Here is a 16,169-nt window from a genome sequence, read left to right as displayed (position 1 = left end):
GAGGCCATATAAAGCTCAAGCTTTTTACATTCTTGCAAAACTGTTGTTAAATAATACCATAGAACCCTCAAACACAGAAAACACCAGTGACAGTGGACAGACTCACTCAAATGCAGCTGTTTGTATCTGAATCATTCATGCTGAGTTAAGTTTGTTCTTCACACTCACCTCTTCACACCCCCGATGAATGTAAACCAATGGGTCATAATAATATATCACATCTTTAAATTTCTTGTATCAATATGTCAGAATTCTCTCATCTCTGATGTAATACTTAAAAGCTATAAATAGTTTCTACAGCTTTTTGGTGTACTGTTGGTTCAGGATCTGTGCTGTCAGTTAAAAGTTTTATTTTGTCTATTAGATAGACAGCAAAAGCAATCAAAGTAATTAAGCCTTAAAAATAAAACCTTTTTTTGTTTGCAAGAATATAAAAAGAATTATCAGCAAGAGTTTAAATTATTTTTCAAAATTCTTGTGCACATTTATAATACACACACACACACACACACACATATATATATATATATATAGTTTTTATATATATATATATATACATTATATAGTGGCCATTCATTTTCCATATTCCGTTACTGGAGGTTAAAATTATGTGGAAAAAGTAAATTGTTGGTCGTGTGTGTGTGTGTGTGTGTGTTGTTTTCCCTTATTTTATTATTTGTAAATATGGCAACAGTATACATATGCATATAGAGAAAGAATGTTCAAAAACATCAAAATCAGGAATTTATTGAAGCTTTCCATAAGAGTTGGTAGGGACAAACATTTACAGGTACTTTAACAGAACCAGCACTAAGAGCAGATTCCTTTCTCTCCATTAGATTGCTAGGCAAATAATCATTCCTCTGAAGACCATCTACAGAGGCACTCGACTAATGCAGTCTTGTCTACAGTATATGGAGCAAAGAAGTCGTGCAGGTATAGAAAACACATGGGGGCAGTTTTAACCACTACATTTACAATGCTGCGTCTGTAGTCAACCGAAGAGCGTAACAACAGCATGCAGCATCCATGAACAGACACTCCCAGATGAAGATGAACTGAAAGAACAGAAACGAAACAAAGGAAAAAATACAGGGTACAAATAATGTTCCAACAAAAACTTGAATAGGTACATTTCACTTTGTGTGAAAAGAATGACACATTGTTCTCGGTAACAAATTTTCATTGATTGGCAAATGTTATCGTTTTTTTTTTTTTTTTTTTACGCACCACAATGACATTGTAAACAATATCAAATACCTCCAGGACAATTTGTTAGTCCTCGTGTGCTCAAGTGCAATTTTCAGCGCTGACTCGAGTGGCATCTTGTACATATATTTTATGGCTTACTGGGTAACAGGTCCATATCAACTGTAAAGTTACAGAGACAGCTTATAAACAAACTATGCTACAATAATATCTTGGCGAAAAACTAATAACCAGCTAAATTACATAATGTAAACATGGCATACCACACTGTACATCCTGTCCATGGTATTTACAAGTCAGCTTGTTGATTCCCCGTGTAGTAGACAATCGCAAAAGTGCCAGAAGATCAAGGTGCTGAGTGTTACTCTAAGCTAGTTCATACGTCTGCTGCACTAGCTTCAAAAAGCCCCAATGCTAGTCATTACACTCTGAAAACAATAACACACTTCTGACTCCTGCACTTACACGTCTGATTTAAAAACCGTAAACATAAGGCAAATTCACACCGTAAGGTGCCTTGTTCTTAACAACAATACCATAATATAGTATGTGGGGAGGACTTGATGGTTCTTTGGGGTAAATGCACTTTTAAACAGTATCAGAGTTTGCTTTCTTCCAATCACTCTTGTTATATATATATAAGACAAAACGTCTGAGTGCAACAAAGGAGCGCTTCTACTACATCAGGAAATGTGCAAAATCTGCTCTAAAGCAAAGTGACATTGTTGCGAATTCTACTGTACAAGGTACTGGGAAAATGGGTCTTTGTAGAAACCCAGTGAAGACCCTCAATACGACATATATACAAGGCACTAAGGAGAGGAATGAAGGGCCTTCCACGAGGATCCAGCAGAAGTCCTTTAGTCAGGTCTGAATATAGGATATTTTGGTACAAACTCTATAAGAATAACCTGTTGATATAAAAAGACATAGTCAAGAAAGAACACTTAATAATAATCACCAGCCACATGATTTACAACCTTATGGTCTGCAGGTCTCGAGACAAAATATATATATATATATATATATATATATATATATATATATATATATATATATATATATATATATATATATATATATATTATATATATGAATGATGTTTGTTCAGAAGGGCTTCAGTTCAGTAGGCTTCAGAAGTAGAAGGGCTTCAGTGTGTGCAGAGCTTCCTACTTTAGCTTTTGACAGCAGTCACTGCTGTGATTATGACACTTAATAGTGAATTATATACACAAACATTCAAAATGTTGGGGTCAGTAAGTAATAAATTCATATTTTTATTTATCAAGGATGCATTCAATTGATTAGAAGTGACAGTAAAGACATTTGTGTTATTTTTTCTTTTGAACTTTCTATTCATCAAACAATCGGTTACATTTATTTTAAGGTGTCATTGTTACAGTGTAATTATATATTTAAGTACTGATTAATATTAATTAACAACATGTACTTACTATAGGGTTAGGGTAGGATTAGGGGTTAGTTGCATGTAATTATGCATAATTTACTGTTATTACTGTAGTAACTACATGTAACATGTAACAAGGACACTGTAAAAATAAAGTGTTACCAAACAATCCTAAAATATATAGCCTATGACAGCACAACTGTTTCCAACATTGATAATAAGAAATGTTTTTTGAGCACCAAATCTGCATATTAGAATTTCAGAAGAATCATGTGACACTGAAGAAATGACTGCTGAACATAAGAGCTTGGTTGCTGAGAATTCTTTAAAAAATGTTTGCATGGTTGCGTAAACTAGTTTTAGTACATGTATTTAGTTACAATTTGATGCTGTCACTCTAATGAAAATGATTGTGTTTGTGCCATAAAAATATCGCAGTTCTGAAAATGTATTTGTGCCTGTTTAACCACCCAAAAATATATATACAATAGATAGATATATATATATTGTTGATTTCGGTCACTCAAACAAATGTTCCCTTACAGCTGATTTAACCTTAAAATTGGATCTCATATTTCAAAACATAACCAAGAGTATGAATTGATTAAAATAAAACTATGATTATGATTCTTTTCACAAACTGACAAGCAGGTCTGAGGCTGAAACATTTTCACTGAGTGCATGATAACACTGACGCACTCTAATGAGTCAATATTTGACACACACAAAGTTTTCCTGACAGTATCCAATGGCAACTAGATTGTAAATTATTGTATCACATTTCATTTTGGTAGCAGCCTAGAGCCCAGAAATGAAAATAAAACTGAATCTTTATTTCCTTTTAATTACTGTTATCAAACATTCACACACACACACAAAAAAGAAACAGCCATGAACTTACATATTCCATCATGTTGTTGCTCTCACATTTTCTCCTGCTGAGCTTCCAGTGCAGACCCAGCTGAAGGCGAGACGCAGGAAGATACCGATTAGATAAAGCCGTGCGGTAGATATTCAACATAGACTCAAGCACTTCAGATGCTCAGACACACTTTACACACAAGGGTTAGCGGAGGTCAAGCGGTGGCCAGTGCTCAGAGGAGTTTCCTTAACGTGTCAGCGCCGCTACTGGCTGCCAATCAAAGCTCCGAGACACAACAAAACGAACGTGGCTTTTTACTGCTGACCTTTCCATAGTCTGGTCAGCCTCTGCACTATATCAATCCATCAGACCCAAAATGGCTGCGAGGGCAACAAGCATTTGACAGGGTCAAATGTTAGCAGCCATTTTAATGATTGTTATCCACCACACACCAAGACTTCTTAACATGGCAGCTAAATTGGAGATGGTCTGCTGTTCTTATCTTTATGTGTCTCAGATCAGTTCTGTAATGAGCTTACCTTGTGATATAATCTGTTGTTTTCCCATTCTAACAATTTCTGAATGGATCTTCGCGTCTGAAAACACACAAACACAAATAACCAAATCATTACACACAAACAAAAATAGACACGCACACAGGGTTTTATGCTAAATACCCGTCAAACACATGTTTAACAAATGCCAATAAAACTCTCAGGGCATGAAGACTTCAGAGGCATTTATGGACCGAAGCTCGCAGTTAAGCACCTTGTAAGCTGCACGTCATGGCCAATAACTTAAAATTTGTAGCTGTAAAATCATCACCTTTCCCAAGCATATAATTCAAGCAGCCATGCCTTCAGACATATATCAAATTCACACTCAGGTAATAAGCTCATGTAGTTGTTTCTTGCCTCCTCACTGAGTTGGTTTATTTCTTAGGTGTTCAAGTGGGCAATAAGTACTTTACGTGGATTAATGGGGGAAGGACGGGACATGTCTGAGGAAGGACTCACTCTCTTGTTGAGACATATGACAGGCCACAGACTGCAGCCCACCGTACAGCAACAGCACAGGCAGCCGCAGAGCAGCCATTTCACATTGACCGGAAGGTTCTTCTTCAAGCATGCGTTTACTCGATTGACACTCGTCTTGAACTCCTCTGGAGCAACCTGGAGTAGATGGGTGAGAAACAAAAAGAGACTGTAGTATATGTCAGGAAGTGTTTTGTCTCTGTGCATTGTCAGTAATAAATAAAATGTTCCAAATATAATTTGATACAATATAAATGGTACAATAAAAACGAAATATTCATTTAAGAAATTCCATGAAAAGTCATTGGAATTTTTTTTTAAAGAAAAACATCCATGTTTGCAGATGCTCTCTGGTGATCTTGCAATTGCACGCTTGTAACTCGCCAACTGAGCTCTGACACTCTCAGGGCAAAGGGAGGACAAAAAGATGAGATAAGCCCGTGGCCTGTGGCTGTGCCGTCTAAACAACCTGAATGGCTGCTCATTCCTCTCTGGGTATGTACGCCATAAAACCGGGGTCGTAATCTTTTATGACAGGATGCAAAGGTCTCTTTGCAAACAGCAAAAGAACTCGGAATAAAGCCCAGCAGGCCTGATCTGCACCCTTCAGTCATCATAATCCTGACCTCATCCATCACATGTCACCCTGGGTCACAATACTGGAGATCCGTTTTATTGCCCCGCACTTCCCTCGGCCTGCTCTTCCCCCTGCAGCCTTTTTGTATTTCTGCGTCCGACCCAGGAAGCTTCCCATTCTTGTGAACGGCACAGTCTTTCTTTCATTATTTTGTCACTGGGAGCTGTGTCCTCCCAGCGCTGCGATCCCTGCCTACTGGAGCCCTGGACGGTTTACTTATTGACAGATTCTGTGGCAAACACGCAGCATTTAAGAGACTTCATCAGGGGATTCTGTATTGATCAAAAGCTTACACCATGGTGAATAATGGTGTAAGGGGAAAGGTCAACAGGGAAATATATTTTATTCACACCAATCGGTATGATTTACTTTGTAGATGCGAGTTAGAAATCCTTACCTTTCCTGTGAGAACAGAAGGAAACTCTGTGTCAAACTTGTTGCTTAGTCCAAACCTGCAAACAGTTTTTTTAAAAGGTTATATAATATGGTGCAAAAGTACAGAAGCCAATTTCTGCCCCATAAGAAAAAAGATCACGCTTTGGTAAATCATTAATGAGATAAGTCATAATTATGAAATAAAATAAAGATAAGTTATGACATCCTACGTCAAAATTATGAGATGCTGAAAGTGAAAATATGACATACTAAGATTGACAAAAAGTTGAAATTGACAAAAGTCAATAACAAAAAAAATCTACATTTTATGTCACGTTTTTTATCTCATAATTTCCATTTAGTATGTCATAATTTAGACTTTTTATCTCATAATTATGACTTGGTATGTCACAATTATTCCTTTTCATGACATAATTATGCTTCACCAAAGCATGATTTTTCTTATGTGCCAGAAATGGGCTTCCATACAAAGGCTCTGTGACAGTAAGAAAAAGATAGCTGGGTTAACGTTGGGTTCAGTTGAATTAGACCTATTAAAGACTTAACAGCACATGGACACAACAGAGTGAGAAAAGTTCTGTATAACTGTATTGGGTTATGTCTGTTTATAATCAAGTACAGTAGTTGTAGGCTGTGCTGCACTGCTGTTTCGTGTACAAATATCCTGTTGTTTATCTCATTAAATAGCCTAGCTACTAATTCATTACATTCATTAGCCTACCTCAAACCTTGCTCTAAAGTGGCCAGACGTTGATGATCCAAACTCTGAAAATATGCATAACTGACAGTTGCAGAGGTACTTGTGCTGTTCCACTAAAGTGATTTAATTAAAATATTATCTCTAAGGTTTACCTCAGCATATGTACTGTACAGTTACACACAACTTCAAATTAAAGCGAAGATCCTAATGAGTTTGAGTGTGGTTACGGGGCAGCCTTTATCCACGGACAGCAATAAAACCATAAATCTCTAGGCTAACAACAAGACTTCGGGTCACTAGGGATGATTTTTCCGCTTAAAATCACTGTCAGGATACAGCTGGAGAAGCCCGGCCTATGTGTATTTTGATTCCACAACTTGGCGACCAAAACATGCAGTGAGCTTAGCATGGAGGCTACACAAACAGACATGACCTAACAGTGACTAACAGCAGTGTCGTCGCATTCATACGCTTACACGGTGATGTGACCAGCCCCGCGCATGACCACAGGCTCGGGACAGTATCTGACGAGATGTTCTTCACTCACAATTCTCTCATCTTCTTCCTCTAACTCATAAATGGTATCAAAGTCCGCCATGTTGGGCAGTAGGACGCTCATGACGTCTCTGGCATAGCGCCGATGACATCATCAAACTAGTGCTGTTCAGGCAGCGTCATCGCAGCGCACGCGGTGTCCTGTACACGAATATATGGTACAAAATAAGGTCCTGACCTAAACATAACTAGATCATGTGTTTCTTTTTTCAACAAATACTGATGTTAGTGAGGTGTTTAACTACAAAATGCTAATTGCTTATCAGTCTGTCTACAGACATCTTATTACCGATATGTGCGATTTTATAGTTTTCTAGCATTAAACATTATTAAATAGACTAGCCTCTATACGTCCCGGTTTCACAGACAGAGTTTAGACTAGGATTAGGCCTTAGTTCAACTAGGGAATTTAAGTAGCTTTTATACGTGTCTTACAAAAAACATTTAGCCTAGGCTATATGGTGTGCAATGGCACGCCAGTGCATATTATGTAGCCTAAGATATGTCACTGCAAGTTACTTTCAGTTAAAACAGCTCAAACATGTATTTTAGTCTGATACTAGGCTAAAGCCTTGTCTGTGAAACCAGGGGAAAAATGTCAAAATACCAGAATGTTTAGAATTGCAAATTTAGTCTAAATCAGCCTGTTCTCTTGTAGCCTAGGTAGTTTGTGGGCAAATGTGGGTTTTGTAATCATTAATATTTCCAGTAGGCCTAAATTAAGGAAAATAACCTATATTTGTTTGATCCTTTCTTTCTTTTTTTTCTTGGGTAACTGGTTGAATCGTTGAGTTTGATGAATGCAGTCAACACTGAAATGTGTAAAAATAATAATAATAATAATCGCTTAACTGCTATGCAATAGCCTATTTTTACTCCAATGAATATATTATAATATATAACAAAATCATGGCATTGATTTATTTATTTTTGGAGACTGTCAAGAGGGTCAAGACCTCTGAGGTGAGATGTAGCCTATAGGCCAAAATCCCTATTTTAATGTGTTTACAGCATTTGACATCTTTTGTGCTATGGGTTAATTGGATGTTATACAGGAATAGTTTGTTATAGGAACAAATCAAGTCTCATATTGAAGGGATTTGTGCCTCTAATGCTTTATAGTTATGGGACATAATGTAGGCCTATTTGCAGAATGTGCCATTTAATGTGTCAATAAATGCAAGGCAGGGGAATCGCAACTGCTGTAATCAAACAGATGATTTGTTATGTTTCATATGAAATAAAAAAAAGGTAAATAAATAAATAAGCTCATGCTACAACATAAAATAGATGGATAAATGTAGATCTCCCTCCCAAATGTTGGCTTTAAAAAAATTGTTAGGCTTTTTTGGGGAAAAAAATCGCTCAGTTTTTTTGGTCTAATCGTCCAATTTCAATAAATAGGCCTACGCGGCATTCGTACAGAAATATGGAATAAAATCCCTTTCCCTACAAATTAGGTTGCTCCGCCCCATCAGCCCAAAAGTTGTAGTAGGTCTGTGTTTAAACGAGTTTATGGTCGTCTCACGTTTAAAATGTAATACCTGCTGTCTGTCAAGAGTGCCTTAACCAGATGAGCATATAGGTTAGGCTATATGAATTCGTTTAATGAGATATCACGACACGATCAAATTTATTGCAAAACATTTTATTTACAGATTGCTGGAATCAAACGTTATACCCATATCAGGTATGTGACACCTGCACATCACCCCTGTGAAAAGAAAGTGAACGACGTGCGCTTTGGACACAAACTGGAGCATTAAACAGCCTGCCATCGCAGGTCATTTGGTTTAAACAGACAACAAATGTCTAACAGTTCCAGAGTCAGGATCACTATACATCCCGAGAAACGCTGTACCTGTTTTTTTCATTTTATTTACAAACATTTAGATATACACCACATACAGAAAATGATATTTATATCTTTATTGAGCAAACACAAACAAACCATTAAAATATTTAGTCTCTGGATCAGACGAACAAGGTTTTTGTATGTTTTTTTGTTTCTTAATTTTAAAAACTATTCTATTAAAACAATATTTGAAGAGCCTCCAGCATTTCGTTGCATTTAAGACGTGATTTCTCTGTTGTTGTAATCCACAACACGCGCCTCGCTGCTTGTCATGAAATGGTTGATTACAAAGTAATCCTTTTTGACCACGTGACTCGTGGCCCGCTTCGGTTCTGTCCTTTCAGCGTGTTGGAGTGCTCAGTTAAAGTTGGACGTTCCAAGTTCGAGTTCACTGAGTGACAGTAACTTGCTGTAGGCCTATGTTCCTCATAGATGGTAAGGCGTTCATTCCTTGGGGTGGGTACAGAGAACCGTGGATATCTGAAGGACTCAGTGAGCCTGGTACCGGTAGGGGACTGACAGAACCTGGGTCGCTGTGGACTGATCCTCCGCTTCCGTCAGACTGACCCATTTTCTTTTTGATTAACTTCCTTTCCTTGGCTCTGCGGTTCTGAAACCAGATCTTTACCTGTGAAGGCAAAGCATACGGTGGTTATGTAAATAAATAAATCCGGATTGTTTAGTTAGATGGCCTTAATCCTATTCTAGAAGTGAAAATCTAAATGAAAGTAATGTTACCTGTCTCTCTGAAAGCCCGAGGTTTACTGCCAATTCTGATTTTCTTCTGATTGTGATGTAGCGATTAAAATGAAACTCTTTCTCCAACTCCAGTCTCTGGTGGTCTGTGTACACCACTCGATATTTCTCCTTCGTTCTCGTTTTGCCTAAAAAAAGGTGAATAGGCTAATCATGAAAATTATGCATACAGTGTCTTAAAAAGTTGATAATTGTGAAATAAAATAAAATGCGCATTCTGCGTAAAATACGCGCCGACCATGATATAGGTATTAATATTATTTTGACGCAGGGCATTGTATAATTTATATAGGCTAAATTTAGAAAAAAAAAAAAATATATATATATATATATATTTCATTGACTTAAATTTATTTAGGAACTTTTATCTCTTAGCCTACTTTTTGGTTGCATTTCAATCACTATCATTAATATGTGCAACTATGTTTATACTATAAATCACAAATGCAATATTTAGTAAATTGCATAGGCCTAAACTATTACGTCGCTAGATATTCAAATTGATCTTCTGATCTTCTTTGAGATGTTTCTGAACAAACTGCAGAACAAAGAGCCCCAAAGACATTACCCAAACGCCATTGATGTGTTAAGAGACAATACACGTCTTACAACGAATTACAAGGAGATAACATCAAAAATCTTTTCCTCAAGTCGAGCATGCTGTGCTTGTTTTTATGTACAGATCAGCTATCTTTGAAAAATAAACTATGAACGAAAAGACAATTAATTCGTGTTTTTATATTATAGGTTTAGCTGCGAACATTTTGTCTAACATCTAATGTAAAATATGACAATTTAACTTCATGTGTTATTTCCAAAACATTCATGTATTTCAACTGTAGAAATAAAAATGCGTTTACAGTAAGGCGATTGTTTTCTTTGAGATTTTTTTCGCTGTTGTTTTAACATGCGCCGGAGACAGGAGAACTTTATTTGCTGTGAAGTTTGTCACTCTTTGAGGTAATATAACCCTCAAGAACAGAGACAGAGGAAGACGCGATGCTGCATATCAAAGTGAAGAAGGTGTTGAAAGAAGTCGCCGCCTGAATATGACAGATAACCCTCAAAACCTGAGACAATGTAACAGGAAAAGTAGACCTCACATCTTGTTTACGGGAGTCGCAAATTAGCATTACAAGTAACCCTGGCGCCAATTCCAAACACCTTCATTTTGCCACAAGTATTTCCCATGCGTTCATTTTTAAGGAAACAAATATTGGCTACTAATAAATAAGTAGATAATCCGTTTCTGGAGCGGAACGCGTTTTCCGCAAAGAATTGAGAAGGGCAGTTCGTAAAAAATAAAATAAATAAAAAAACTACCATTTCGTAATATTTTGTCAGATGTGCAGTTAGTTGAGGCAAACAATATTTGATACTTGTTACACAAAAACAAATATTTGTACGTTTCGCAAATATTTAGGCTTCTTTTGATATGTAGGCTATTCGTTTTTATTCTTTTCTATAAATGTTTTTACATTTTAAGTAGAACCTGTGCATCGAAATTTGATTACCAGAATTAAATTATAATAATGTCATTTTTATTTTAAAGCAGCAAGAAAATAGATCATAGGCCTAAGCGTCGACTAGCCTACTGTCAATTCGTAGCCTACTTTCACTTTTTCAATCACTGATTTCAGAACCTTGGAAATATTGAAGAGTTTACATGTTTTCCGATTACTTAATTACTATTTTTTTTTTTTTTTTTTGAAAGACATTTGTTGGCCCTTACCGGTTGATGACGACTGGACGGTTTTGCTCATCCACTGATAGGAATTACGCCTTTCTCTCTCAGGGGAAAGTTGGGCCACAGAAATGTTTTCAGGTGGTGGAGGCAGCACTGCTGATCCCGGGCCGTGCATGGCATTGTAATCAGGCGAGCAGTAGGAAACTTGTCCCGGGGATGAACTGCTCATAGGTGCAGAAATGGTGTTTGGAGGTCCGAGGCTGTATGCGCCCCAGTCCTCCCTCGGTGCGCCGTAAGGAGCGCCCCATGCCCCTGATGACTGTGCGTGTGTGTCCATGTTGGGCACATGATGGTATCCTGTAAAATCTGAATACTGGGATGTGGAGACAAAATTCTGTGGTGGAAGACTGATGCCAGATCGTCGCACAGCTCCTTGGTGATACATGCTTCCCTCTTTATCCAAAAGGTATCCAACGTACATGATTCGAAAGAAACCCCTAAAATAACTTTTTTAAGGCAACATGCCAGCCATGCATCAAGCCAAATATCACTTAACAAGGCCTGCCTCCAAACTTTTACTATTTATCTCAAGGGTGGTAGTCCAAAATGATCTCCAGGTCACGCGACGTAGTCCTTGACGTGCTTCAATCAAACATGATGTGACTCTGTTGTCAAGGTGGTGGTGGTGGCAAAGGTATAACCAAGCCCTCCTGACGTCAGCCACGACTTCAAAACCTCTCGATTTGCATTCAAATGACCAGCCAATAACACCAGCAAGTCCTCACAGATTCCCCTAGCGCCAGGTTTCCGCATCACCTCAGATTCCCCTTCTGCAATATTCAGTAGGCTAGTAGTAGGCTAATACTTACTCTGTATGACTTTAGGAATCAATAGCCTACATTACTCTGACTCTGAGAAACATCAGTTCAAAATTATTTTCTATCATCAAAGCAGCCATTTTGAAACGTGTTTTGACTTCATTAAAAACCCTCAAAAGACAAAAAAAGTTCAAACTAGCAAATAACGAACTAACCTTTTATTTATGTTTTTTAACTATTTGTCTTTGACTATATATATGTATTTATTTTGTTAATAAATTGTAATAAATTACGCCTATTGTAGGCTATTATAATTGTATCGTATTTATTTATTTATACAAGTATAACGGTAGGCCTAATGATATTATTATTATTAATAATAGTAATAATAATAATAAACGACTGTCAATTTAGTTGTTAAAAAGTGTTAATCATAAAAGTGAAATAAGCCGTGACGTGCTTATAGGCATGCAGCATCCTTCAGCCATTAACGGTCGCTTGAAGTTTTACAGCTCTCGTCTCTCTAATGAAGCTAAACCTGTGGATATGGGAACGTCACATCTGCATAGTACCCATGCCACTTTCTCGCCTCCAGAGTCCATGCGTATTTGTTAAAGGATACTCTTGTAAAAGAGGTGCAAAGCGGGAGAAGGTGTCTCGAAGTAAGGCGAACTCTTCACATTCCGCATCCCTCACACCATGACACTCTCGGGTCACACTTCACAGCTAATTCCGGTTTATGGAAATGCGAGGTATCACCTACAGTACTCATGCGACGACAGTGTGTCGTGCGTGTCGCCATGCCATGTAGTCGAAAGATTTAACGAGTTGTTAATTCATTTTACTGCGAGGTTTCTTGGGAATTTTAATCATTAACATATACAGACAGTAGCTTGTTCAGGCTTGACTGTCTTGTCTCAGATGTTAGGGCAGAAAGGACAACACATTTCATGTCAAAATGAGTGTTTTGACTCGAGTTATTACAGATATTTTCAAATGGTTTACGTGCAATCAGAATTTATTTTACATCCGTTCACTACACAGACACTATTTATCATTTTGAAAAGGCACGCATTAAATTTGGCTATTCTGTGGTAGGCCATTATTATAGGCTATTTCAGTTGGCTTATAGGCTATATTATTCAAGTATGGAAAGCATTAACTTCTTTTCAACGTATTTTAGGTTAAAATCTATATTGGTAATTTACGTTAAATAGTTAGTCGTCCTGTGGCGTGACATGATTTGCTTTTTAAAATTAACACTTTTTATTATATGTTCATTTTAAATATTAAGTTGCTGTAACTGATTTTTGGCTGTTTGTTTATCAGAAGTTTAGTGCAAACTGCTAAAATTAAATTAGTAGTCATCTGCAGTTCAGTTATATCACTTTATAAAGACTTGGATAAAGATGAGACATGGATTTATGGAATGCCTCCTTGAAAATGGTTGAAAAGGATTGTGTGCTGTTTTTTTTTTTTTATAAATCAAATGATTTAAAATTGTAAAATTAATACATGCATTTTATGAAATCATCAGTTGACAGGCTTCAGGGAAAACAAATTATATATATAAATGCATTTGTGAGACCAATTTTTCATTTTATGTAAATTAACAAAAAAAAGTTCAAATTAAGGATCATGATTATAATAGATACAATTATTATATATCTGCTAGATCTTAAATGGCCTAGCCTACTTTAACAACATATTTAGAGCAGTTTTTCTTAAATAAAAATGTATCAATCCAATTAGGATTATGTCAAATTGGCCTAGGTCTATACCCATACTGGGGAAAACACGTGACATATCAGATATATCAGCCTGAGCTGTTGTTTTTGTAAATGTATATAGGTGACTGATATTATTTATAGAAGCCTGTGAGATCAGTAAGATGTAAGCATGAACACATCCGCAATTTCAGAATGACAAAGAAAGTTTGAATGACTGTTATTGGTTTCTCTGATATTTAAGAGGCAATCAATTATGAGACCTATGCTATTGTGAACTCACGCTATAGTAAATGAGTCTGGGGTTAAACCATTACTTTTTGTTAGATAATAGACCGTTTCAATGCTGCTCCAAACAATTTGCCAAAAAAGTGGTCTCGTGCCTAAATATATCACAACCTAGGCTATATGGTGGTAATATACGATATGGATAGATGTTGTATATTGATTTTTTTTTTGCAGAATATGTGGTCATATATATCCTACCATAACAAGCTGAAGGCCAGATCTGGGTTCTGCGCGCGCAGATGTTGCTGATGCAGGTGTACGCAATTAAGAAATCGACAGGTTGGTTTGGAGACTCAACGCACAGCACAGCGACGCCCTCTGCTGGTCGATCAGCTGCAAGAGCGACTCAGTCTGAATTAAAAGGTATTGCTGAAGGAACACATTTTTATGACACATTTTCTGACACAAAACTTTTTTTTCCTTTTTTATCCTTTCTTTTATTAAATGAAATGAAGAATTATCCCCAGCATTCATTATAAATAACCAGCACCATTACAGAAAGACCTCTAGGGGGCAGTATTCACTAGGTAATGTACTGGTTGTTTGCGTCGTGTCTAACAGCTGAAGACTAATCACATTTCTGTTAATTTATGTGAATTATTGAGCAATGTCTGTTTAGAATAAAGCCTCTGCGCGATAATTAGCCTACTAAAATACCATGTTAAAGAAAGCCTACAGTGGTCTGCCAGAACATACAAGTTTATGGTTAGCTTATTCAAGAAATCACACTCTCTTAGTTTGTCCAAGCTAGGCTATTCAGTATTTATTAATTTATTTGTTAGCATTTTAGCATCATGTTATGTTGAGTCTGTTGAAAGTCTGTGAGTCTCCAATGGATGGAAATGAACTTCAGAGAAAGGGAAGAGGTTATTTGAAATGTTTCAGCCGAGTGAGATCATGTTTTATCTGAGGAGAAAATGCTACCCGTGCGAAAGATTTACAACTTTTCTGGAAACTTGGAAATAACAACATATGTGTCCCAAATAATTTGGGGACAGTGCTCAAATAGTTTCAATTATGAATCATATGTTTTCTCATTTTCATTTCCGCAATGAGAGGTCATGATACTTTTCATAAGAATATTGCTACATCGTATATTTATAGGTCCTCAAAAGAAGATTGAAAGATTTTATTGGGAACTATAATGCTATTTCAGAAATTTCAGAAGTCATTACACAATGTTTGTTCAGAGAGCCTTTAGTGCAGTCATTCCCTAGTTTTATGCCACGAGAAGTCTTGTTGAAGAATTCTCAATCTTTTTTTTTAAATCTATAGACAAACACTGAAAATCACACATGGTTTTAAATACATCCAACAAATTCCAAAACAGAACAGTTCCACTAAAACAGCATCTCTGAAATCAGAGCAATTGCATAAACCTTTACATGTGCATGGGAAGACGAAGGCAGTATGCATGGATTTTACATGGATTTTTTTGCTCTAAAAGGACTGTTTTAATCTCGCGAGATTAAAATGTGACGAGATTTCTTGTCGAGGTGAAAAGCTATCTCGCGATTTTGAGTGTGAGGTTGAAGTTAGGATAGAATATGCCACCGCTACGTTTACATTACATACATCGCTTTTTATAGAGATAAAAAACATTTAAAGGGTTAGTTCACCCAAAAATGAAAATTCTGTCAGTAATTACTCACCCTCATGTTGTTCCAACCCCGTAAGACTTTTGTTCGTCTTCAGAACACAAATTAAGATATTTTTGATGAAATCTGAGAGTAGGGCTTGGGCGTGTAAATTGGTGTGACGTCATACTTGGCGTGGCGGCCATGTTGATGGCCTCACGAATGTAAACATACAGCAAGTCGAACGAGGAGAAGCAGAGCTGGGAGAAAGAAAAGAAAGAAAAAAGATGTTAAAATCCCGAAAAGGATGTGGAGTTTACCGGGATACGTTAAATAGGGAAACCAGGAACCAGTATGTGGACAAATTTTCCTGTAAAATATCCCGTATTTTAATACCTTACTCTCATAACATTAATGTTAACCCTTCCATCGGACCTGTCAGTCTCTGTGTTGTCCTGTTGCTACCCCCTTGCCCTTCCAGCGAAACAGATGTTTTTAAAGCATCATTTTGCTTACTTGAAGGCAACCTTAGCGTGATATTGGCCTTTTTAAGATAACAGCGTGGTTGTTGTGAGAGCACAATTTCATGCCAATCTATAAGCAAAGTCACGTTAGACCTAGCTTCACAACTCGCTTAGTTAATGCTGCAGTTTTGTAGTA

At 36.9% G+C, this 16,169-nt stretch overlaps 2 protein-coding genes across 3 annotated transcripts; both read right to left on the bottom strand.

Annotated features, from left to right (window-relative positions):
- Window positions 1-723: 723 nt before the first annotated feature.
- Window positions 724-6,942, bottom strand: chic1 (cysteine-rich hydrophobic domain 1). Of its 2 annotated transcripts, XM_081382796.1 has the most exons (6): window positions 6,723-6,942; window positions 5,548-5,602; window positions 4,496-4,651; window positions 4,019-4,075; window positions 3,519-3,578; window positions 724-2,120 (listed from the first exon to the last, which is right to left on the bottom strand). In XM_081382796.1, exons 1-6 carry the CDS (start codon window positions 6,863-6,865, stop codon window positions 2,070-2,072), a joined length of 522 nt encoding a protein of 173 aa, XP_081238922.1. In that variant the 5' UTR covers window positions 6,866-6,942; the 3' UTR covers window positions 724-2,069. The 2 variants fall into 2 exon arrangements, with proteins under 2 accessions (XP_081238922.1, XP_081238923.1); XM_081382797.1 differs by lacking the exon at window positions 3,519-3,578 and having other exon boundaries at window positions 739-2,120; window positions 6,723-6,871.
- A 1,497-nt stretch (window positions 6,943-8,439) lies between these two features.
- cdx4 (caudal type homeobox 4) lies at window positions 8,440-14,194 on the bottom strand. The gene is made up of 4 exons (XM_081382186.1): window positions 14,131-14,194; window positions 11,145-11,929; window positions 9,395-9,540; window positions 8,440-9,284 (listed from the first exon to the last, which is right to left on the bottom strand). Exons 2-4 carry the CDS (start codon window positions 11,578-11,580, stop codon window positions 9,045-9,047), a joined length of 822 nt encoding a protein of 273 aa, XP_081238312.1. The 5' UTR covers window positions 11,581-11,929; window positions 14,131-14,194; the 3' UTR covers window positions 8,440-9,044.
- Window positions 14,195-16,169: the final 1,975 nt, after the last annotated feature.

The sequence above is a fragment of the Scardinius erythrophthalmus genome (genome assembly GCF_964197995.2).
Source record: "Scardinius erythrophthalmus genome assembly, chromosome: 13".
Lineage (NCBI taxonomy): Eukaryota > Metazoa > Chordata > Actinopteri > Cypriniformes > Leuciscidae > Scardinius > Scardinius erythrophthalmus.
This window is presented reverse-complemented; position numbering and strand designations above follow the sequence as displayed.

Coding starts and splice junctions, on each gene's coding strand:
- chic1 (XM_081382796.1), bottom strand. CDS start 6,865: ATGAGCGTCCTACTGCCCAACATGGCGGACTTTGATACCATTTATGAG. Junction 5,603..6,722: donor GGGGCTGGTCACATCACCGT/GTAAGCGTATGA, acceptor AACTGTTTGCAG/GTTTGGACTAAGCAACAAGT. Junction 4,076..4,495: donor TCATATGTCTCAACAAGAGA/GTGAGTCCTTCC, acceptor GTGTGTTTTCAG/ACGCGAAGATCCATTCAGAA.
- cdx4 (XM_081382186.1), bottom strand. CDS start 11,580: ATGTACGTTGGATACCTTTTGGATAAAGAGGGAAGCATGTATCACCAA. Junction 9,541..11,144: donor CGTCCAGTCGTCATCAACCG/GTAAGGGCCAAC, acceptor ACCTTTTTTTAG/GCAAAACGAGAACGAAGGAG. Junction 9,285..9,394: donor TCGGGCTTTCAGAGAGACAG/GTAACATTACTT, acceptor TTGCCTTCACAG/GTAAAGATCTGGTTTCAGAA.